This window comes from Epargyreus clarus, unplaced genomic scaffold (assembly GCF_041222505.1).
Source record: "Epargyreus clarus isolate Ecla_fem2 unplaced genomic scaffold, WU_Ecla_fem_2.2 ptg000001l, whole genome shotgun sequence".
Classification (NCBI taxonomy): domain Eukaryota; kingdom Metazoa; phylum Arthropoda; class Insecta; order Lepidoptera; family Hesperiidae; genus Epargyreus; species Epargyreus clarus.
In genome coordinates, this window is record NW_027332209.1 from 2,881,861 (window position 1) to 2,907,855 (window position 25,995).

A 25,995-nucleotide genomic window follows, 5' to 3' on the forward strand; every position below is an offset into this window, starting at 1 on the left:
ATATCAAACTATTTTAATAATTTACGGGCTACGAGGTATGGCGGTCATCATACTGGTATAGGACAAAGTGGGTTTGATTCTCGAAAAGGCATATTCCTGTTGCGTGTTTGTGTATGTGTTTTTTATGTGTCTTCCCCGATATAGATAATCTTAGGGCGGGATTTTGAGAGTAGAAACTATCTTGTTTTTACCGGACTGCTGAGTGTAATATTTTTTTTCGATATTTCAGTATGTGTGTGTCATTCTTTGACATGCCCTACAGCTTATATGGCTTGACGGATTAACACTTGAAGTGTTATTGGTATTCATCAAAATCTTGGAAATGGAAGAGCTATATTTTAAAGCAGTGGGATTTTTATTTTATAATGATTACTTATTGCTTATAAGAAGTTTAACCTATAATAAAATCGTAATCTTCACCTTTATCTTTAGCTTGGTAAGTATGTCTTATAGCTTACATTGTCCCTATTCAGACTGAAAGGTAGTACACCTTAATAAATAACAATGATGCTGGCTTTCATTACAGAATCGCTAAGCGCGGAAGTATGGTCAACGCTTACTCACGATATGGTAATTATGCCAATATTTCGACCTAGTTGCATAAATCGTAGTCACGACGAAACATTGATTTAAAATTAGTATATTACATTTTCTCAATAATATAGGAGTAACAGACGAGCATGCAGTCCACCTGATGGTAAGTGGTTACTGCCGCCCATGGACATCTGTTATCAACCCCAGACAGGATTAGATATGCCTACCTGAGGTCGGCCACCGATGTGCTGCTACCCCTATCACACCCTTCAAACTGGAACACAGCAGCACTTAACGCTGCTGTTATGAGGCAGAAATAGGTGTGGCAGTGGTGCCGCCGGAGTCGAACCACCACCTTCGTACCGACTAAAATATTTCCATATTGTAACATTATTAGTCAAAAATAATAAGGAAAAATCATATTCCTACGCCGCGATGTTTTTATCTGGAACTGAAAGGTATTTCATCCTTATACGGAGAAAGCTTAAAGATATAGGTCACAATATAAACATCGAAGTGGCAATCGAACGGCTATACCGCTCGGACAAATAACCCTCGAGAAACAAATAACGTCTTAAACTATAAGACGTTATTTGTTTCGGTAGTAGATAAATTTGATATAATGTATAAGAAGAAACCGAGCATGCTGTCCATCTGATAGTAGCTACTGCCGCCCATTCAGATCTGTTTTTAACCCCAGATAATAATAGAGAGGCTTCCCAGTGGTTGACCACGGATGTCTTGTTGTCCACTACGTTGAGTTGCCAACTATGTTGGAACGCTTCGGTTAAGTATGTTGATATTACCATATTCTTCAAACTGAAACACAGAAGCGCTTCATAGTGTTGTTATTAAGCAGAAATAGGACTGACAGTGCTGTGACCATCTATCCACAATTAATTATACCATCTTTATAATATTACTTTATCATAAGTTGAATACATTCAAATATATTAAACTCCTTGTATTAGATATAATGTATGGAATACATCACAAAAGCAATGAGTCCATTGAAAAGTTTATTTCCTTACTTAGGTCTCGTGAGATAATTTAAACCCGACAAAACCACCCATTTAGCCACCCCTTCAGTAATAGCCCATAACGGTCTTTATTGACAGACAGATAACATAAAATACTTTTGAGTGAAAATTAAATGTATTATTCATGCGCGTTAAATTTTTATTCCGCATAAAAATCTATGGTGATTTATTGTCATGGTATTTTAGCCTGGCTTATTGTAATAAATTTGGGTACTTATTAAATTTACTGGGTAGATAATACCTATGGTCATGTCATAAAATTCATGCCGTACATAAAGGTGGCGAACAGCGATAACCGTGGTACAATTTAGGCCTCTCAATTTATTAAAGATATTAATACATTTATTTAATGTTAAAGGATTTAATTTCTTTAACACTTGTATACTATACTATATATTATGTAGTAACAGACCGATAATGTTAAGCAGTGTGAAGCGGGTGTTGGATGGGTGTCCATCTGTACCTTAACATTAAGTACGGTTCCATACACGGGTTGAAGGGCATGTTAAGTCGTATTGCTAATTGTCACTGATATTTTGTTTGCATTATGTATATTAATATTGGTGGTTTGGAAACATTCGGCATTCGGTCTTCTATCAAGGAGCGGCATGGGGGTAATAATGTAGTTTTCGCGGTTTTAGTGATCCGTGTCAAGCAATGAGACAAAAACGGTTGCATCTTTAAGAACTTTGCAGATAACAATTAAGTGCTTCTCAAGGTACGACTTCCTATCCATTATTTCCATCAATGTTATAACAAGTAAGAATACTTTCACAAATCTGGCATACCACCATTATAATGTATAGAACATTTCCATTACATTGTATGTACTACGGATATTTGCCGGTATTGTTCCATGAGGCTTATGCTAATGAATCGCCGCCTATTAAATGTGGCCTGTGTCACGCGTTATGGGAATGGATCGGTAAATGACATTATTTTTTTTCGTTTTATATATTTTCTTTTTTATTTATCCGTTCGATTTACTTGACTCAATAAACTGGACTTACTACGAGAGCTATGTCCAGCAGTGGGACAGTAGTGGTCGAAGCAATATTTAATAGTAGTTTAATAGTAGTAGAACCCTTTGTGGTTCGACTCCGGCGGCACCACCGCCACCCCTATTTCTGTCTAATAACAGCAGTGTTAGGCGCTGTTGTGTTCTGTTTTGAAGGGAGTGGTAAGGGAGACATACTTTTCCGAGGCGTTCCAGCTGAGGCCTCAGGGGTAGCGGCGCATCTGTGCCCGACCTCTAGTAGGAAAATCCATTTTACCATCAGGTGGACTGCATGCTCGTCTGCTACTCCTATATTATAAAAAAAACGTAATGTCCCTAAAACCCTGTTGTATTGTGGTTTGTAGGGTGCGGTATACTTATACGAAGCGTTTTAATATAGTCCTCAGGAGTAGCAACACAACTGTCGCTGATTTCAAGTAGAACTCTTATCTAGGGTTAATCGATTACAGATGTCCATGGGCGACAGTAGCCACTTACAATCAGGTGGAATACGTTTGCAACTTCTATATTGTAAAGACAATCGTTTTGAATTTCAAATCTAAATATGACTTATTTTACATAATAATTTTTCTATCTTCATTCCCTTCCTTTACTTTTGTTTCATAAAACACCTTTTTCTCGTTAAATCATTGCCATTTGTATTAAATTACAGTGTTTTATATTTTTGCAATGTTAATTATTTCTGCTCGCTGTGTATTATAAAATTCTATGTTTGAAATACAATTCTAAATCGAATAATACAATTTAATTTTCTTTCGCCGCTTCTTCTCCATAACGAAACACCTTGTGAAGTGGTGGTAGTTGCTTTGACATTCAAAAAGTGATCTGTAAAGAACCTATTTTGAATAAAAATTTTTGATTTGATTTGATTTGATAAATTGCTCTACAGTAGGACTTATTATTCGAGATTAATTTTAAACTGCTATTGTATATTATTGTAAGCATAGCTTGTTTTAAAAATTATTACTCAAACTAAATCATTTACACCTATGACGACCCATAGCGGATCAACATAGCGGCCTGACGCGCAGCGAGTCACGGGTTCGATCCTCGGCCAGACAGATATCAAAATGATGAATTTAGGTTTCTTTTTCTGGGTCTGGGTGTTTTTGTACTTGCCTCTATGTGTGTCCACAGCACCCACAGGGAACTCTAGTGTGAGGCTGTGAGTGTAAAAGCGTATTTTTCAAATCGCTACAATTTTAAATATTTTTTCATTATAAAATAGCGCGGCTATTTTTATAAATTCCCTGCTATTGTTTCCACTTACCAGCGTCTGCAACAATCGAGACGACTTAAATGTATGATGGAGTTGATACTATACGATACAGCTAAAAGCTTTCTAGCTCACAAACATTCTTTACAATCCTCTCCACCCCTATATTTCTGGGTATAAGATGCATTATTCAGTACCCACCGCGTTCTTTATTTGCCGGCTTAAGTGTAGGTAATTTTTTCATTACCCGGTAAAGGTATAGTGTTAACTTGTACTGTTTATGAATGCTTGAAAATATAAGTTCCATTATTATTTAATACAAAAATAAATATTATTTTGATTTTACAATTCATTTGATATAATAATTCAATAATGTAATATCTACTTAGTACGTTCTGTTCATTCGTGTAGGTGGCACAATACATTTAGTTTCTTAGTATCATGGTTTAGATGGTGTTCCACGAAACCCACATATAAACATACATTCATATACATTGCAACACATCATACTGTCTAAAAATTACGCATATTCAATTTGCGTAATTTTAATGCAGTAACGTAATGCAGAGCTATAGAATTTTACAACAGTAACATAGAAAAAACTGACTACTTGGGTTCAATGTTTCGATTATGTTGCACCAATGCTGAATAGCGCAGAAAAATAGAAGTAAACTATCAATACACCTGAGGATATTTTAAAGCATTCGTAAGGCCTCTAACGAAGTTTAACGACTAATGTTATAATCGAGACCGATAGTTTAATGTGCCACACAGTGTCTACAGATTACACAGATTACACTTACTTATTTTTAGATTGGTTACGATGTACTACAACAAAGCTGCTAGACTATGCTCATAATCATCATCATCATAAACCTATTACTTTCCCTCTCCTGGGCACGGGTCTTCTCCCAGAATGAGAAAGATTAGGCGATAGTCCACCGCGTTGGCCAAGTGCAAATTGGTAGATAACGTACATACTTTGGAAACCTTTTTAAAAAAATCCCAGGTGTGCAGGTTTCTTCACGATGTTTTCCTTCCCGGTTGAAGCAAGTGATAATTAATTTGCAATAAGTATGCAAGTAGGCCTGGGATTTGAACCTTGAACCCTTCGATCAAGACGACGAGTTAATATTGGTTACGATGTACAATAGCTTTGTAGCACTCGGTGCTTTAGCGTTGAAGTAAGCTAGTTATTTGTTTATTTTCAAACAATCGCAGTATAATAGCACAGGAAAATTGCATTGTAATCTTAAGTATTGACCAATTAATTCAAGTGATAGCTGGAACATTCCACCCAATTCCAGCAAGTTCTTGCCAAAACACTAGAACAAATAGCGTTGCACAACGGCTGTTGCGAATAATGCGATTGCAGAAACAGGCATCAGTTAGAACGTTAGAACCCATTGTGGTGTAATTTGTACCAACAAGCCGAGTGTGGTGTACACAAGTATGTTATTACGAGTCTTTGTTTGTAAGATAAATGTTTTGTTGATATTTGATATAAAAAATATATTGAATGTAACTAAGCGATCATACGGCCAAGCATTATTTGATTTTGGTTTAAATCACTATAGCCTATAGACTTCTATAGTCAATTTAAAATTGGGTCGGTCACAGTTGTGGTGCTATATGTCAGGACTAAGTTATTGTTAGTGTCTCTGCCTTCTCAACTTTCAAACGATAATACAAAAGTAAGCAGTAAGTAAAGTTATCAAACTAAGAGGTAGAAACTCAGCCTCTTTTAATCCCAGCATGCACCTCTGATTTCTCAATTTAAATTTATCTTTTGCTTTATTGGTGAAGGAAAACAGCGTGAGATCGCTAGCCTGAGACTTAAAACAGAATTGTCTCAAGGGTGTGTGAAGTCTCCCAATTCGCACTTGGGTAGCGTGGTGGACGTTGACCTAAATCCGTCACACTTTGAGAGGAGACCCGTGCCCAGCTGTGGGACCGCCTTGACGACGTAATACTATTACTAAGTAAAAAAATGCGTGTAAAAAGACAAAATGAGAAATATATATTTAAAATTTTAACATCTGATAAATAATTATTGATTGATAAAAGTATTCTAGTTTTAAATTATATTGAAAATAATGCAGAATTTTAGTTAAAGATTTGTTTCAAGTTCTTACAAATATTACCATATACCAACACAAAACAAAACTGAATGCTTTGCATAGCGAATGTTATAGGGTGAGATTCGACTATACGATTACATACTTCGTCTGATTGCGGTATAAATAAAGTAAAATTTTGTACATCATTATAAATTCAGGAATATGTATATTACGAATTGGCTATCAAGATAAGCAAATACATACATTTTATAAAAAGCTCCCATCATTTATATTTAAGTTATATTTCTTTCGACAAAATTGTTTTATTGTAAGTTATCAAAAACAAACTTATTACTAATTTTAATCCGATATAAACATACATTATTTATTAAAAATTAATATAAACGGCTATTACATAGCTCAAAATAATTGTACTGTGTATAAAATCAATTAACAATAAAATTATTTTCAAATTTTTATTTCCATTTAAAACAGATAATGTTACAAATTATGCGGTCGGACCTCGTACTAAAACAGAAACGCGATTGCAGAAACAAGCATCAGTTAGAAGCCATTGTGGGGTAATTTGTACCAACAAGCCTTCGTAAGTGCACAAGTTTGGTGCATCGCTATTGTTTTAACACGTTAGCTGCGGAACGCGGCTTAAAACACCTCGTCCATGTCTGGTCGTTATAGCGGTAAGAAAAAACTTTAACTTCTCTGTGGTGCGAGAGGCATAACTTCCGTCTGGTTCAGTGTAGGAGAGTGATAACTATATGTTTGTGATGTGCTACTGATTCCTAGTTCTATGGTACACCAACCTAATGTCGGGTTTATTAGACCTCGTACCGCACTGAACAAATAATAATGCTAACACAGTGCGGAACGAGGTTGGGAACGCCTCGTTTCCCCACGCACCTCGTACCGCACCCCACGCTAGCTTCACGTGGTTAGTGTTGTGCAACGCAGTCGAGGCTGCGTAGCGACGAAGTAGGACCGCTGTCTTTATGTTGAAAATTATCATGTCGAAACGTTGCCGAAAAAAGTTGATCATGGAGGAAGATGAAGAAAAACCGGTTGAAAAATCTGAGCCAGAATCAGAATACAGGAAGATATTTCAAAAACAGGTAAGTCACAAATATACTCTGTCTAGGTGAAAGTCCAGTAGTGAGACTTGGCAGGCTAGGCGTATATCCGTATAGTAAGAAATTACATTATAGATAATTACGTTTCCTGTTATGGTTTAAACAAAAGTTAAGCAGCTACATTATTGATATAGGAAACGTAGGCAAAATCATTACCGAGTATTCCGATTACTCTTTACCCTAATCTACTCGCTCCTACTTTTCAGAATCCACTGCAAAGAAAGCACATCATCTCGATAAGGGTCCAAAGAAGAAGAGATGTGTCGGATGCTACGAAAAACTCCGCACATTCTTGACATGTCGTGAGGCAGACAAAAAAACCAAAAAAAAAATCTCACGAAATGCACTGTTTGCAAAAAACCTTATTGTCTGAAATGTTTCAATGAAAAACATCCATAACTTTTCCCCTTTTTGTATTCATACTGTCCATAACGTTGATAAATAAAAACAATAAAATAAAATCGATATTTTTTTCCCATCACTAAATTATATGGAAACCTGCCATTTTTCAGTGCGGTCCGAGGTGCATTAGACCCACATTTTATTTTACCCATAGAATCTAAAGTAACGAATTTAACCAAGGGCGGCGGCAGTTTTAGGTTAATCAACTCATTGGTAATAATAATCAAGACAAAAGCCGTCCATTTTATCTGATTTGGCGCCAAAAAAAGGATTTTAGTCTCCTTCGGGCGGTGGGATTTAACACGCCTCGTGCCGCCACAATGTCGGATATAGGACGAGGTTTAAAACAACTCGTAACGCAGTAATGGAAAGTACAGAAAAATCTGTGCCGCAGGGAACGTGTTAAACGTCGCACATTTAACAAATTTTGTATAGACATGATAATGCTCGATATTGCCGGTCGTAGTCATCTCTTGAATAGTATATTTCCTCCTTTATAACTTTATACTCGAGGTTCGATTATTTTTTTTTAATGTGTTTCACGCCAAAAATCCGCCATTTTGATATTTTCTAATACCTATCTATGGACATTTGGGTATTTGACAGAGAGAGAGAGAGAATATAATGCCACCTTAACTGTCGAAATTCATCCAGTCTTTTATTAGACCCGCGGGTAAAAAGATAGACAAACATACAATGTACGCGCGAAAAACATAACCCTTCCTTGGCAGTCGGTTAATAATCTTAAAAAATTGTATTTTCATTAAAAAATTAGATAAAGTTACAAATTATGCGGTCGGACCTCGTACTAAAACAGAAACGCGATTGCAGAAACAAGCATCAGTTAGAAGCCATTGTGGGGTAATTTGTACTTACAAGCCTTCGTAAGTGCACAAGTTTGGTGCATCGCTATTGTTTTAAACTTCGCACATTTAACGAATTTTGTATAGACATGATAATGCTCGATATTGCACATCGTAGTCATCTCTTGAACAGTGTATTTCCCCCTTTATGGCTATTGACTCGAGGTAGGTGTGATAAATATTTTTGAAGTTACAATTGTTATGGGGCGTTTGGGAAAAATGTATACAACGATGAAAGTTTGCAGAAAATTGATTTTTTATTAGGTCTGATCCGATCCGATAATCGTATTCGACATATATATTTATGTCGTGTCGTATTACGCCATGTCGTGTCATTTTTTATATTTTTTTGTTTGAAGTAGTCTTTTGTCCGTGTATACACTCTTGTACATTAATATAAACAGGGTGAATTTTTCAAACGGGCCTTCAGGGCCAAATCCGAAACTATGAGGATTAGCAAAAAATGCTGAAAGGAGTTACGAGGCCGATTTTAATAAAAACTAAAACTGCATCATTAGTTTTTTAAAATATATTTTTCCCTAGCCCGGAATCGAACGAGTTCATGTTGAAAAAAAATACACCCTCTTTATTATTCCACGATCTCATAGTGTTGCTTATAAGGATCAAATTCTGGGAAGTAATATTAAATGATAAAGTAAAGGAAAAGCCTCAATTTTAAGAAAATTCATTTTTTTTCATAATAATTTGGCAGTTAAGTTTCCGCCATTCATTAATTTAAACATTTCGCGTATTAACAATTTTTTGGCCTAATATTTCAATTTATTCGAAAGCGGACGTCTTGTTCCCTAAGAATTAATATTTTTATGTTCGACTTAGTTAAGGTTATTTTCAGGACAATTATACCTTTAGTAAGCGCATTAGTAAGCGCTTAGCTGTGTTTTGGTTTGAAGAATGTGGTAAGGCCAGAAGACCTGAAGAGTAGCAACACATTTATAGCTTTTAAAATATATTTTCGTATTTTTTGCACATTAAAATACATTAAAACGTCCAGCTATGCAAATTGAACTGTACAAAAATACAAATATCACAAAAGTAATGGGTATCGGATAACGAGAATTCTCGTTTGTTGTTAGATCGAATAATTACAAAAGTTGATCATATTTGCATTTGATATGCATGGAGAGTTGAAAAATAAAAGATACGAGAATGGATGCGTGTCGTAAATAAAATTGCAATATAACAAAACAAGCGCTTACCTACGACTTTGTTATAAAATAAAAATAACTTTAAATCACTTTTTAAAAAGATGGCGTCCCTTGTATTCGAAATCATGTTATTTAATTATTGTAAAAAATAATCTAAAGATAAGTGCCTTGTGACTTCAGTGTTGACTGAGCATAGTTGTGTTTTGGTTAAAATAAAAGAGATGTTCATAGACTGTTTGCGTGTATGCCAATAAATTTTAATTAAACCTATATTACCGACGACTTAAAACATAGGCTTCTATTCGACCGCTAAGTATGTATGTGAGTTTGTATGTCCGCGATTTTGTCCAAAACTCCTAATAAAGTTAGATGGGATTTTGATTATTTGAAGGCATTTTTACAAGGTCAATTTTTAGCATATAATAATATAAGAATTTGTAAAGTTTGTATGTATTTCAAACTGAATGAACATACGAAACTTACTAGCAGTTTTATTATAGAGATAACAGTTAAACTTCGCAATAGCTGAATGGTAAATATGGATAACACTTTAATATAGCGCCGCCGAGTGTTTGAGGTATATGTTGACTTTTTATTCAAATAATTGCTTAATATTCAGGCTTAGGGCGTACTCTAGCGTCCTAAGTGGATAGCGCTTGCGTTAAGTGGAGCGTACTTGACTTATTTAAATAGATCCGGTCTATTTTATAATGTTAACTTAAATATAACGAGTTATTTTACTACTTTACTAATGTCCCACTGTTGGACACGGGTCTCCTTCACATTACTTCTAGACTTTGACATAGTTCGCCGGTACAAACCTGATTTTCTTGAGATATTTTTTTCATTGTTGCAGCAAATTAATAATTCCTGTATTTCCTGTATTTGTAAATTACTGTATAAACAAAAAAATAAACGCATAAATTCCGGACAATAAATTCGGAATTGTGGTACAAAGGCAAATAAACAACCTTCCTGTTTAACAACGTTGAAATTGAGCGCAAGGAAGGTATTAACACAATCAATTAGATTAATGTTCCTAATGACATAAAAACCCTCAGAATGTGTTTTATTTATAAACATTGTAAGCCCCATTTACACGATCGGTCAACAATGGTTTATATGTTACGACGACGACTTACGATACGATACGATTACGACGATACGAAGGTATTTAATGTTATAATGTTATCTATATTACTTTTTATATAAATTAAATATCAAACGAGCATGCAGTTCACCCGATGTTAAGTGGTCTCTGCCGCCTATGAATTTCCATGGATGCCCCATAGATTAGTAAAGATACTTCGCCGCCTTGAAATTGAATGAAGCCACAAACGGCTTATTTTAGTAAGTTCTTTTTTTGAATCCTTGACAAATAAAAACATCTTTAGAGAACATTTACGAATAAATAATTAATTTACGTAAAAAATACGTAATTTACGTAATAAATAAATAATTATTCCAATATTTTAGGGACATTTTAGCACGGAGACGTGGCAAAACTTTTTTACGCAACTATTTCAATTCTCAAAACTGGGTACATTTTCTTGTTAGGAGCGAGTAATCTTTACTAATCTGTGGGATGCCCATGGAAATTCATGGACAGTATCCATATGGAGTAGGGGAAAACCCTTAAGCCGGTAACATAAAAATATACGATGCCGCTACTGAGCACCAATAATATGGTCGCATGATATGTGATATATTATATAAAATTTTTACTATGTTGTTGAAAAACGTTGAAACGTTTTAATTCATAAAATATTGATAACTACTCACGATGCAATAACGGAAGATTTACGAATAGCAAAATTATTTTAAAATGAAATCGTACACCGAATAAGTTTTATATATGATTTCATTAAATTGTCGTAGTCGTGATCGTGGTCGTACATTATAAAGCTACAAGCACCATACATATTGATAAACATTTTTCAACCAATCGACCTTTCTAACGGAACATTTGACAACAAACTAAGTGGCGGGCAAGTAAAGCGCTGTTTACAATGGATCGTCTAATTAATCACGGATCGTACAGCACCAATGATGTATCGACAGTTCTTTACCGACAATGGATTGAGGTCTAGCATTCTAAATAGGTTTTGCGTTTTAATGGCTTTTTACAATGATGTATTTACACTCATAGCTTCATAGAGGGATTCTTTGTTGTGAAAAAGTTTAGTACACGAAAACCCAGACTTATAAAAGACTCATATTAAAAGCTCATCATTCAAGTCTGCTTGACCTGAGTCTAAATTTACCACCCCTTTAAAATAAGATTGTTTAAGGATGTATCTTAAATAATCTAACTTTAACTATGTAACATCAACACAACTGTTGGATCATTATAATATCAACGTAATTTACGTGCGTATGTGAATATTATTTTTCAACCAAACACTTACATAAAATAATTATTAAATTCTTGGACTTCTAAAATATTTAGGTCATCTAATATACTTACTCAATATGGAGGGAATTTGGCCTGAATGCACTCCGTGTTCTTTTTATTTTTTGTTATTTTATAATATACGAGTAGCAGACGAGCATGCAGTCCACCTGACGGTATGTGGCTACTGCCGCCCATGGACATTTGTAATCAACCCCAGATGAGATTAGATATTCCTACCTGAGGTCGGCCACAGATACGCCGCTACCCCTGATGACTAAGCTGGAACGTCTCAGAAAAGTCTGTCTCTCTTACCACACCCTTCAAACCGGAACACAGCAGCGCCTAACACTGCTGTTATTAGGTAGAAATAGGTGTGGCGGTGGTGCCGCCGGAGTTGAACCACAAAGGGTTCTACCACCTTCAAAACCGTGTACCGTGTACTAGATTTTGTTTTTAACTCTAGCCATATTATGTTATAAAAAGTTACGTCACACACAGTGTACTTTTAATTAACTCTCAATTCATAAGCAAAGTTTCCATAAAGCCTTACAAATTAGCAATATACAGTATACACACGAGACGTCATAATCCAGTTAATTTCTACGTAGCACTGTAGCTGCTACGAAGCCGGCTACGTACATGCTACGGTCGTAGCAGATTAGAAACGGTATAGTTAATTCCACTGTTCGTGATTCAAAGCTAGTGGATACTATGAACTTGTGACGTCAAACTTGTAATTACACGTGCTGGGCTGTAACCCTTTTTATTAGCCTACTACTGGGCACAGTTTTTTTTCTACGGAGATACGGGGTAGTGATTAATCGTGTTAGTTGTTTTCAAAACTTATAATTAGAATTCTGCCCATGACAACAACTGGGGCCGATGGCAAAACCAGGCCTATAAAGCACTAAAGTGTGGATGAAATTTAGCCTGTAACGGTCACTTATCCAATTTCTGATCGTTTGTATTTTGATAAATTTTGATCGGATGATATAAAGACGTAGAGTTGTGCAAACTTCTACTGTGTTGCATGGCATATATTCATAAATCATCTTTTCATGGCCGGCAGGGTTCATTTACATCTATAGCGTGTCAGACGCGTGTCGAGGCAGACAAAAATAGTATTCTCTCATAACGTATATATATACCTATCATGACACAGCCACGCCTGTTAAAATATTGAATAGTAAATTTGTTTTTTTTTGTCTGGCACGTTCTGTCTGTGATTATAAATAACTGAACTCATATAACTGATAGGGTGGTATATCTGTCTATCTACTGTAACACGAAACCTATATGTTAACAACCAATACTGGGACTAATACCTAAGGTTTGGTTTACATTGGTAAATTAAGTTAACAGTTAACTAATCCGGGCGTTCCTGGATTTACTTTAAGTTATTTGTGGAACTTAGCAACTACAGACTCGTTAATCGACTGTTTCGGTCCTAACCGGGTTGATAAATTTAAATTATGCATTGATAGTCCAAGTAGATAATTACGCGGTATGTATAACCGATTTATATAGTTAGGAAAACTCAAGAACTCTTTGACTTGGTACCTACATAATCCGTGATCGTTCTTGTTACCAAGTAGTTCATTCAACATCTTGCAGGTATGTTTTTTTCTCTATGACATGGGGCTCTTTCAAGCAGCAAGATACTTAGTTAATTACATTAGGCGTTACTTTGTTGGTAGTCCATTATTTTTAAGTTAGGATTGATACTACTTTGTAATAAACCGCTATCAAGATGTATGATGGCATATATCTGCACGCATTCTTTGTAGGTGATACATACTGTATGGTTTATACAATATACATACCATCACGCATATTGATAGCGGATTGTTGCGAAGTAGTTTTATTCCTAACTTACCTACTAGCAAGGGAACAATTTAAGTTATTTTTAGAACGATATGATATTTCGTTATCAATATTTCTATCATCAGTATTAAGCACTTCTATATTTTGGTTTGAGGGGTATGCTTAGACAGTGTTATTTACGTGAGGTATTTTAAGTATTCAGGAGAAATGCATGTGTGCCGACATTAAGTAAGCCTCCAATTCCAATGTTTGGTAATACATATTTCTGCCACATAACAGCAGTGTTAAACGGTGCTGTGTCCTGGATTGAAGGGTGTACTAAGGAGACATTTTCCGAGGCGTTCCAGCTTAGACCTCAGGGGTAGCGGCGCATCTGTAGCCTACCTCAGGTAGGAATATCTAATCCTATCTGGGGTTAGTTACAGATGACCATGGACGGCAGCAGCCACTTACCAGGTGGACTGCATGCAACTCCTATATTAAAAAAATGTAATAGGTACCTACTTACCATTAGGGAAAATAAATGATGTTCTATTGGAATTTAGTAACAAGCCTTAAATTATCTACTAACAGTATAAAACTTATAATATGAGAAATTCCACCTTCATGACTGAATCTCGATGAAATTCCGTAAGTTAACGAGATGTAAGCTAAAAGCCTTCCAGAATTACCCTCGATTTACTCCGGTTAGTTATGGAACTTGGCAACTAGTGGGACGATTCGTTAATCAACCGTTTGAAAGCCTTAACTGGGATTAATCAAAGTTTATAGAACGAGGATACTTTAAGAGATTTAGTGCCGATTTCTATGATTTTTCATTAAAATCAAGTAGTATACATGTGCTGGATACTATGCATATATACTTATACATGTAAATATACTTCATACCATATAATTGATAGTAAGTGAGATAGCCGCTCATACACAACCTCAAAATTGCTTTGGGGTCCTGTAAATGTAAGATCAATAGATTGGATGTCCACGATCCACGAAGACAAAGTTATAAAGCCATGTATTAGTGCGAAAAACAATTTGAGTTCTCCCTTCAAGCAAGAACACAGTGTTTGATATTACTGTAACGAGGAGAAATAGGTATGTGTATGGTACGTCTGGTGGTGATTCTTAAAGGGTTCTACTGCCATTATTATTTTTTTGGAAATTTATAGAATGCCTTTAACAATGACTGAGTATTACATAAGTAAGTATGTATTCCTACACCGCCAAGGTATATCATATATCTATACTAATATTATAAAGAGGAAAACTTTGTTTGTTTATTTGTAATGAATAGGCTCAAAAACTACTGGACCGATTTTAAAAATTCTTTCACCATTCGAAAGCTACATTATCCACGAGTAACATAGGTTATATTTTATATGCAATATATTTGATAAATAGATTTTGAGGCGGTACACAGTTTGCCGGGTCAGCTAGTCATATATAATTGTAAACAGTCAGCCTTATATTGATTACTCTTCTTTTACATTATTTATTATAATTATAAAATAATTGTCTCTAGCAGTTGCTACAGTAAACTTAATAAAATTTCCTTATGTAAATATATCAGAACACCAGAAACTTGGAAGCCAGTAAAATTTCTCGTTAATAACCGTTTGAGCGCGGCTTAAACTGCAGCCAGGGATTAATTGAAGTTGGAAGGGTAGGGATTTCACTTGTTACAACATGTTTTCCAGATTAAAAATATTAAGCTCTTCACTCCACAGGTCAGTGGGTAAGTTTACCATAAATCGTACATGTCGTATATCTATCTAACTTTTGATAGAATTAAGAATATTATTTTATTATATTGAAATTTGCTTACGAGCTTATGGTAAGTGGCTACTGCCGCTCATGGACATTTGTGATCGAACTCTAAGCTCGACCATAAAAGTTTTGCTACTCCTGTACCCCAACCACGAGTTTTTACGTTTTGACAAAGATGACTGTTTTGGTATTTGTTTACGTATTTGCCCGTACAATTTCCAATAAGGGCCTCTAGCGGATTGTATCAGAACGATAGTGTCAGTAACGTAACAATAAATGTCTAAATTGACAAAATGGCGCTTTATGTTTTGTCTTTTTGCGAACATGTGAGGTAGACAAAAAGACTTGAGCATTTACTTATTGTTACGTTTACTCAGTCTACTAACCAAACGGAACAGAGTAATGGATTGAGTAAACGTAACGTAAAATTGTGGGATGTTTTGAAAACTCATGGTACTGTAAACTATGTCTGAACGCCTTGAAAACGTATGTCTCCCTTACTGCACCCTTCAAATTAGAACCCGGCAGCGCTTAACATTGCTATTATTAAACAAAAGTCTGCAGTGTAAAAAGTTAGATTTTATTAGTTTCCGAGTTCGTTTAAATTTAAAGAAAATTTAAAGAATAACTCTCGCCAAGACATCGTTTATTTCCTAACGTAGCTCTTAATACCAAAACACGGTAAGCGCTGTATTGGTTCAAATTGGTTTAACAGTACTAGCACCATTTTGTTGCTAAATTTTATCAAATTGTAGACTTCATTAGGTTTAAAACTGAATTTATAATTTATTCAATGTTTAAATTATCTCAATATGCAACAAATCTTTTCACCCAGAACCCGGTAATTAGGTCATCAGAATATTAGGGCGCTTACCTAATCAGAATTATTTGATAGCCGTTCGACCGCAAATATGCAAATTTGATAATAATATAATTAAGCCGTTATAGGTGTAAAATAATACTACTGGACATAAAAGGACAGCATCTGACATATTTTTTAAGTTATTTAAGATTTTTAATTTCTTTATATTTTCCATATTCAAATTGAAAATAAAATCAACTTTAATTAATGATCGGAAACAATAATGGAATCGAATAACTTGTATCTCTATTTAAGTCAATCTTAGATAACAAAATAGTATGTGAAACCGATTCTGTTAACGAAAATCAGTTTCTCGAAGCGTATTTTTTCCTATCTAGAAAGTTTCAAGTCAATCACGGACTCGCACATCGCACAAAAGAGCGCTGTCGTACACCGGTCGGCGCGTGCTACATTATAAGTTCGTCCGGACGGAATAAGGCCTGACGCTGCCCGGGAATAAATTGGGAGCTATTTCCCGCTCCGTCGCCCCCCTATTGACGTTGACACTCCACGCCACATAAATCTCCGCTCCAAATAATTAAATGAAATCGCTTCATAGACACTTTTGACGCTTCTGACGCGACGCTTTTGAAGTTCGGTAATTGTGTCCGTTTCGAAAGTTGTAGTGTTAAGGGTGAATCGCGGATAAAAAATCTTGTCTTAATCAATTGTTTCTTTTGGAATATGTTGAGAATGATAAAAAAAATGGTTAAGGACATTTTGAGTAAAAAGCATTTAAACATAATTATAATATTAATATAGGAATATAATAATTTACAATGCATTATGGATGTGTTCTTAGTTTCAATTGCTGTTTTAATACATTAATTACTCTTTCATTGCAACATTATTTTTTACTTTAAACTTAAATATTTTTTAAATTATTATATAAGCAAAAAATATTTTAACCCTTATACTTCTAAAAGGTCTTCTCTTCATCTATGAACAGGATTCTTAGAATGGGGTGCTCTTTACACAGGGAGAGCAACTTCGAAGCCAGACACGATATTCAATGCCACCTGCCAGTTTATTTAGGATCCGTTATTGCTCGCGAACCTCTTAACTTTATATAATGTCATTAAAACTTCATGAATTCAATGTAATGAAACGTTACAAAATGAAGCTTAGACGAGTAAAATATATAAATTGATGAGTATAATCAGTTTTGAGAATCGAAATTGTTGTGTTGATAAAGTGCTGCCATGTCTTCGTTCCGAAATGTTCGTACAATGTTTGAAATGTTTTTTTATTTGTTACGTAAATTACGTAGTATTCGTTATTTATACGTACATTTTCTTTAAAATGTTTTTTATTTGTCAAGAATGCAATCAATAAATGACAAAATTATCCATTTATCAGTTTTCGAAAAGCACCCCACACGCAAATGGAGCACCCCACGCTTTTTTCACAATTATACAATTTACGTTTCCTTAATTGATTCTTAGATTGAAAATGATTTTCTACTTTTTAGTTGATTTTATCATAAAAACGTGTTTTTTAGTTTTTTGAACTATATTTATTTATATTTTAATTCTGTCGAATATACTTTTTATGTAATTTTGTAAGATTAAAAGTATATTCCCTTTTGTATCATTAATAACTTACATATTTATTTCTTGAATCGCCTGTCGCGTAATGTGCTATATCCATATAAATTATTATTTTCCTTTATTCCATTATATTACACAACGACCCAAATAATCAATCAATGATTTGATTAATCAATTGACGAATTGCTTAAGGAAAAGGAAAAGAAATCCGATAACTTCCCTTTTGGAGTTAATTAAAATGGTAAAAATGCGGAGATTCCACATTTAGTTTAGGATAAAGTGAAGGCAAAGTAAGACAGCGGACAGTAGATCTTTTAATGATAATTATACTGTCCTGTCTTGACCCTCGTAAAAGTGATTGTGTTTTAACAGCTCCATTGTAAAGCTAAGAGGTTAAACTTCAAGATTAGCTGCACATATTTAACGATGTATCCCAATGTTACGGAGTACTACAACAATGAAGTTGGTTGTATAGCGGACTATTCCCAAATTCGTGTTTGTCTGATCTGTTCATATTTTTGTGAATTAGTCGACAGGTACAGGTTACAAATAATTCCTTAAAATTGTGGTAAATGTAATCTTTTTTGTTATAGTTACCATATTTTAATATTGCTGAATGCAATAGGTGAATAATACCTTAGATGATGCTGTTCATCTTCTGAACGTAATACCTTAGTTGTCTGTTATGATATCCTCACGAGTAATGAGATGGATTTGTGTAATTCGGCATCAAAACCACAAGGATGGAGCATATGAATCTAAACTCGTTACATTAATTATTTGTAGCTAGGTGTTATTCCCTAAAAAGTTACGGAAAGTCAAGAGACTATTTTATCACGCTTAAAGAACAGCTGCATGTTTTAACCCTGTCTTTTTATTTCTATTTACCTTTTATTTTCTATTTAACCATAAGATAATTTATTTTTATTTCTCCTTTAAGCTTCGAAAAAATGACCTATTTATGTGTTCTTAAAACTGGTCGTTACAGTTAGTATACAGAGGAAAAAAGGGCATTTTAGCGGTATACATTTTAATTGGATTTTGGGTACGTAAATCAAATTTCAAAACGGCATTATACTGCCTTTTATTTGTTTTCGCTTACCGAATTTTATTTTTATCGCCTCTTTGTCCCGTTTTTAAAAAGAGATAATCCTATGATAAGCCGGTGAATGATGGTCTCTGAGAAATCATAAATTTCATAAAATACGTATAAAATAAAACCTATCACATATTTTTATGAAACACAAAAACAGTTTTGAAATATTTTTATGAACCCGTAGATAAGATGTCATCTGAGTTTTAAATTGGTGAAGATATTTTGCGCAGGGCTTTAGCTAAAGGCGACATATTGTCTAGGGAGCTGTCGCGTTCAGACTATCTTAAAATAGATGGTCTTAAATATTAAGATGTTAGTTACGTGTAAGGGACAGCCCTACACGTTAAGGCTGCATCGCGCCAGCCCTACACCGTTCTCACGCTGCATCGTGCTTGCGCTGCATCGGGCCTTCGCGGAACGGCCAACGCTGACGAGGCGCGCAGGTGGCCGTCCCACGCGCGGGTGGCCGTCCCACGTACAGGTGGCCGTCCACCATGGAATCAGTTCACCTCCATCGCGGAAAGTGACTCGACCTATCCCATCAATTTATTTTTTTAATTTCATTTTTGTTAAAACTTGTGTAAAATTTGTGTTAAATTTAAATAAAAATTTAATTTGTTCGCGAAATAGACTGCAATTATTTCCTCGACGCCCAGCTCCCATAACTGGCGCAGTCGAAAGTTCCCGGTTTGTGCGTGTTTCGGACTATCGCAATTAAACGAGGAACCCATAAGTGGCGCAGAACCCATAACTGGCGCAATCGAAAGTTCCCGGTTTGTGCGTGTTTCGGACTATCGCTATTAAACGGGAAACCGAACCATTGAACGAGATCCGGACGTCGGGGAACCCTGCTCAGCTCGCTACATCCGAAATACGATGTGCAAGTACGAGATGGAGCTAGTACTACATTGTCCCGCATTGGCACCCTCCGTCTACGCCTAGAATTCATCACGAAGCATTATGCGAGGAAAAAGGAGATCTGGATGCCCACGCCCATGTGGGGCAACTAAGATATCTCCAAAACCCCCGAAAAATCCTGCTTCACGCGTGTGCCCGCAAACCCACCGGCGTCGACCCGAAATTCATTAATAATGGTGCACACCATGTACTCCAGCCCGCCGCTGCACGGCGCATGTCTCGTGCAGGAGATCCTCACCGCGCCTGACCTCAGACCGGACGTGGAGCTGACAGTGGACCGCATCATCGCGATGCGCACGCAGCTGCGCGCCGGCATCGAGGGCGCCGGCAAGAAGAACTCCTGGCGACACATCGCCGACCAGATCGCTTCTGCTTCACCGACCTCAATCGAGAGGACAAGAAGGCCGCAATATTTGCACTAAACGTAGGCAAATAGTTGCTCAGCTGGGGCGGGAGAAGTTACGTGTAAGGGACAGCCCTACACGTTAAGGCTGCATCGCGCCAGCCCTACACCGTTCTCACGCTGCATCGTGCTTGCGCTGCATCGGGCCTTCGCGGAACGGCCAACGCTGACGAGGCGCGCAGGTGGCCGTCCCACGCGCGGGTGGCCGTCCCACGTACAGGTGGCCGTCCACCATGGAATCAGTTCACCTCCATCGCGGAAAGTGACTCGACCTATCCCATCAATTTATTTTTTTAATTTCATTTTTGTTAAAACTTGTGTAAAATTTGTGTTAAATTTAAATAAAAATTTAATTTGTTCGCGAAATAGACTGCAATTATTTCCTCGACGCCCAGCTCCCATTACTTGTTTAAAAACTTGAGAACGTGATTGTTGATGTGTCGCGATCTATTATCAAATAATAGAGATTTAGGTTTTTTTGCATAATACTCATATGATGAATTTCCAATACATACGAGTCCCAGCAAACCAAAAGTTTGCGATACTTGGAGTTCGAATCTAGGCTTATGTAATGAAAGTTTCTTTACTCAGAATGATCACAGTTTTGGCCATAGTCCACTAATGTAAAATGTGTATTGGTGGACTCACCAGAATTTTGAAAATATTTCTTAAGTATGATCTTTAAAATGTTTTCTGATAAACTTTTCCACGGTTAAATGACGTAAGAATTTTATTAAATTTTGAAAAAATCCACCGACTTGAACCGGGAAGTCCAATTTAAGAGGCCGTTTATATTAGGCCATTTGGCCTATTTGGCCTTAGGTCTTAGTAGTAGCCAATATAAAATTAATTATATCAAAGTATTGAATGTAATAGAGTTTGTAAACTGACGTTGTGAAATAAAGGAAACACTGTTTAAAATATTTGCACCAACTTGTACAGATTGTTTAGAAGTTCGGAGTTACCGCAACCCGTTTTCTATTTTTAGTTTTACTTCTTGCAATTTATTTTTCAATTTAATTTAACACGTCTCTTGTTAGATTAGTCGTAAAATTCTAGCAAAATACTTTGTTAATTTTGAAAACAGATAAACTTTGGACTGTTATACGACTTGGTATATGTCGATTCGTACGCCGTTATAGTTCTTTTTTAAGCAATTTTTGTCGTTTTGGGGCGCAGATCTGACTAAAATTTGTCATTTACAAGTCAGTGTTTTGTTAGATATACATATATCATGCTTGACTCTGAACAGAAAACACAGCATTGTTTCAGTGTGATAAAACTTCATTACACATGCAGGAGAACGTTGCAAATGATTCTACCACCGTTCCGTCCCACAAAAGACACATCGTATGGACTCCACAATCCATCCCAATTTATTGTCATCCAAATAATACACAAGTCTCATTATATGACGGACGAAGAACATTAAATTCAACTAATTCCGAGACAAATCGACTAAGTTAGTTAGCCGGGTCCAAGAGACCCCTAAAATGGCATCACAAATTGTTATGAGCGCGATAGAAGGGTTAATAGCTCTTACTCTTGTTCCAATTTGAATCATTGGTGTTTTATGGTGTGTTCCGGAAAGTTCTCTTCTTGAAACGACTGCCAACGAGGTTCTTCTATGTAATGGGAGAGGAATACGGGCGTCCGTGTGTTAATTGTTGCCATTCAAAACTCCTAACGATATGGTTATTCGCGTTTATTTTATCACCTGTTTTCCTTCACCTTTAAAACATATATAATAACTTTATAATTTTGCAAACCTTTGAAAAATAAGAGTGCCTAGGTTGTAAACATGGGATCTAACAGCGTGTGAATACAAAGTCAAACAAGTGGCCATCGCGGCTCCGCGTTACACTAGTGAAAGGTAAGTACTATAACAGTTTTGCGCACTTTTTAATAGAAGAAACTCATTGTTCGCAAGAATATGTTTCAGAATCCTAATACGAAACATTCGAACTTAGTTTTACTCTTCCTAATTCCTAGTTCTCCTAAATGAAATGTCTGGTTGCCTTGTTGCTTGCAACTCGTATAGAGAACTTTATTATGACATTGCATCTTCAAAATGAAAATAAATGTAGGGTACTGATGCAATTAAATCACAAAACATCCACATTTAACGTCCTTTACAAACTTAAAAATACGTAGTTCAAAAAGCTCGCTTTAGTGAATTGGTTCTATTTTAATAACGTAACATTAAACACCAAAATGGATATAAAAGGCCATATTATTTAAAATGCCAAAAGTGAGTTCATTCAGGAATCGCCGTCAATGACGTGACTCGAAAACATTTTCGTCGTTGAAATCTCGACCGCATTTACGTCAATTTGCAATTTAAAAATTTATTTTCTGTGCAAATTTTAAACAAAATTACCATGAACACGTATTTATGCGATAAGCAAAGTGCACGATGTTATTACGGCGTAATATCCATCGATAAGCCGCAGAAACCTATTATGGGGTAGCAAATTACCCCAATGGGCGTTAGTGGTGTTGAGTGATCAGGATAAATCGCAATTGAAAATGAAACTATGAGGACGGTTAAAAAACATGTACCGTGTTTCAACACGGTAAATGTATATCTCCAGCTAACACGCAAAGAGTTCTCGGTTCGATTTCTGGCCAGCTAACGTGTAAAAATAGAGAATTAAGATTCCTGTTCTGTGTTTTTATTTATAAATATTTTTATTTTGTGTCCAAAAATAGACACAAAATATTTTTATTTTGTGTCTATTTTCGGATAACTCCCTTGACATATTAATATTACTATACTACTATGAGTATAGAAAGTATTCAATTGAAAAGACTGCTTGACCGGGAACCGAACCAGGAATCCCTATAACACATCCGTACATCTTCTCATGCGACTATAACATTAAACCTGTCCCGTCCTCTATAATTATTCCTCAAATGAAGGCCAACTGTAAAACATTATTTAAATACGATATATCGAAAATACGAAGATTCTAAATCCCTTTATAACTTAAACCGATAGAATGTAATTCAAAGATAATTACACGCAACTCTGTTCAATTTGGTGGAATACGATACTAGCAATGCGAGACTCCCATACGATAAATACATTAAATTTCAAGTACTAATAATTATTAATTACACGATATCGTATCGAATAATGAAACAAATTATCCGCATTACTCGCGTATTAATTATTCAAGCACTTTTAAGTCGACGGGAGCCTATTCTAAGCTTCGGCGCGAACGTTCGATAATTAATACTAATTCGTGCGAAATTTTCGAAAGAGATTATATTAAAGTGAACTGTAGACTTCATTAAAAAATAATTTCTAATCTATTTCTAATAAATTAGGTACAGTTTTATTTAAGTGGATTAGTAACGAAAAAAAATAATTATTGACAGCAAAATGTACAAATTAGTCTGGCCTCTAAGTATCTACGAGTATTTGTGAGCGACATATATTTTTTTAGATAGGATTTATGCCAGTTGATAATCGTGGTATTTTACAGGCTCATATTCTAAGGAATTCAGAAATAAATACCTAAAACTTTAGTTGTGACTATCAACCTCTATAAAAATATTCGAATTTCCTTTAAATAGTCTTTAAAAAACGAGATATACAAGTTCATTTGGAATATTGTAACAATTGTCCCAGTTGACATAATATATCCAATAGTTTTGAATTACAAAATTTGTTAGCTATATTACTAGCAACAACAACTGATGTCAATTTAATATTTTGAGTAATAATAATTGTGTGTTAAGCAATAATTTTTTAAAGTGTTAGAACCCTCTGTGGTTCGGCACCGGCTGCACCACCGCACACCTATTTCTGCCTCATAACAGCAGTGTTAAGCGCTGCTGTGTTCTAGTTTGAAGGGTGTGGTAAGGGAAACATCCTTTTCCGAGGTGTTCGTGATCTAATCCTATCTGGGCTTGACTAAAGATGTCTATGGGCGGCAGTAGCCACTTACCATCAGGTGGACTGCATGCTCGTCTGCTAAGCCTACATTATAAGAATAGCGATAATAAATATGTGAACCGCGTAAAAAATATTCGAACGCTTTGAAGATAAAGTATCTGTTTCCTAACTTCGGTTTCCCGTTCCGAATAATTTATCAAGAGCCAATTAATTATGAAACTAGAGCCCGTAAGTAGCTCATTAGATATATTCAAGTACCGTGCAAATTGGTACGAAGTAATAAAATTAAAAGTAAATACAGCCTAACGTTCAAAAAATAAGAACGAAATTTTGAACTTAATTGTAGTATTGGGATCAGTAGTAAATAATTTATGTTGTTTTTCTAGGCTTCTCGGTCTATATTTTGCATTAAATTACTTACATCAAACTTTATAGCACATATTTGTACAAATAATTAGGTTTTTACATTACACAAAAAATATATCTTGTTAACGTACGACTTTATGAAATGATACTTAATCAAAATCTCAAAGGACTGAGTCTCAATTCTTTACATGCATTTTTATATATGTATTAGGGAATACCTATATTAAAAAAACGTTTCATATTTTTTATGTATTATATGTCGACAGAAAAATGACAAATTATTATTTAAATATTTTTAATAAAATGTATCTTAATTTATTAACACGCTTTTATTAGCTTGGGTTATACGTTTGTATGTATGTATGTACGTAACAGTAACGGAATCTTTGAGCCCGATTTCTATCCACTTTGAACGTTCAATTTAATTCAAAATTTTGAAGAATTATCAAACACCGATGACAATACACGATTTTAATAATTTTGTACCATTATACTTATCAACATCCTCAGGATTAACGATTTTCGAGGCGAGATTTTTCAAGCACCTTCAGCAAAGTTCATCGCAAGTTTAGGTTGCAAATAATTATCGCTTTTTAGTTTCAATAGGCGTAACTGTTATAGCGTGATTTTTAGTTTAGAAAACAATAATGTTATTTCCCTATAACTCAAATGTTCGGAAATATATCTATAATGCCTTCTTGTAGAATGATTTTTAGGATTCCGTACTTAAAGGTTAAAACGAAACCCTCTGCGGTCTGTTCGTGTGTCATTGGGCTTTATATCTTAAATCACGTCAGTAGGATAATATATGTATGCTTAAATCGTAATAGATAGACACTTGATTTTTTTTTACAAACGATGCATAATGGTGGTCGCTATAACAACAAACACTAAAAAATAATGAATAATTATAGTTCAAAAAACTAAAAAAACACGCTTTTATCATAAAATCAAGTTTATTTTATCATAAAAGCGTGTTTTTTAGTTTTTTTGTTTTAACAATAAGCTAGCCTACAAGGGTAAAGGGTTAAATAAACGACAACAATAAGAAGACGTCAACACAAAAGACGGTCGTAAGATAAATTAACTTCAAGGCATTTCATTTGAGACTTAGAACTAGAAACATCTATCAACTTCAAGTAGAAGTTATTTTGAATAGAATTGTCCTTTTACGTAAAAAAGCGTTAAAATGCTTCACATAAAATAAATCCGCTTCGCCTTTCCCTCCGATAGATAAACACTACAGGTATCCGGCTTAAACCGCATTGAAAGGCAAACATCCCTAGATACCTTATCAGGAACCCCCATTCTTCCATACATCTAAGTATTATACTGAAACAGTGAACGTTAAAGGTATTTTCATACGTGAGATTTTGTGAGAATGTTTTATTTGAACCGCCATCTTTCCATACATCTAAGTATTATTCTTAGACAGTGAATATAAAGGTATTTTCATACATGCGTTTCTT

The 25,995-nt window shown here is 35.2% G+C and overlaps 1 protein-coding gene across 1 annotated transcript; it reads left to right on the forward strand.

Annotated features, from left to right (window-relative positions):
* The first annotated feature begins 19,252 nt into the window (after positions 1–19,252).
* LOC140743391 (aspartate aminotransferase, mitochondrial-like) lies at positions 19,253–20,415 on the forward strand. Its single transcript, XM_073074608.1, has one exon. It carries the CDS (start codon positions 20,027–20,029, stop codon positions 20,273–20,275), a length of 249 nt encoding a protein of 82 aa, XP_072930709.1. The 5' UTR covers positions 19,253–20,026; the 3' UTR covers positions 20,276–20,415.
* The last annotated feature ends 5,580 nt before the right edge of the window (positions 20,416–25,995 follow it).

Coding starts and splice junctions, on each gene's coding strand:
- LOC140743391 (XM_073074608.1), top strand. CDS start 20,027: ATGGTGCACACCATGTACTCCAGCCCGCCGCTGCACGGCGCATGTCTC.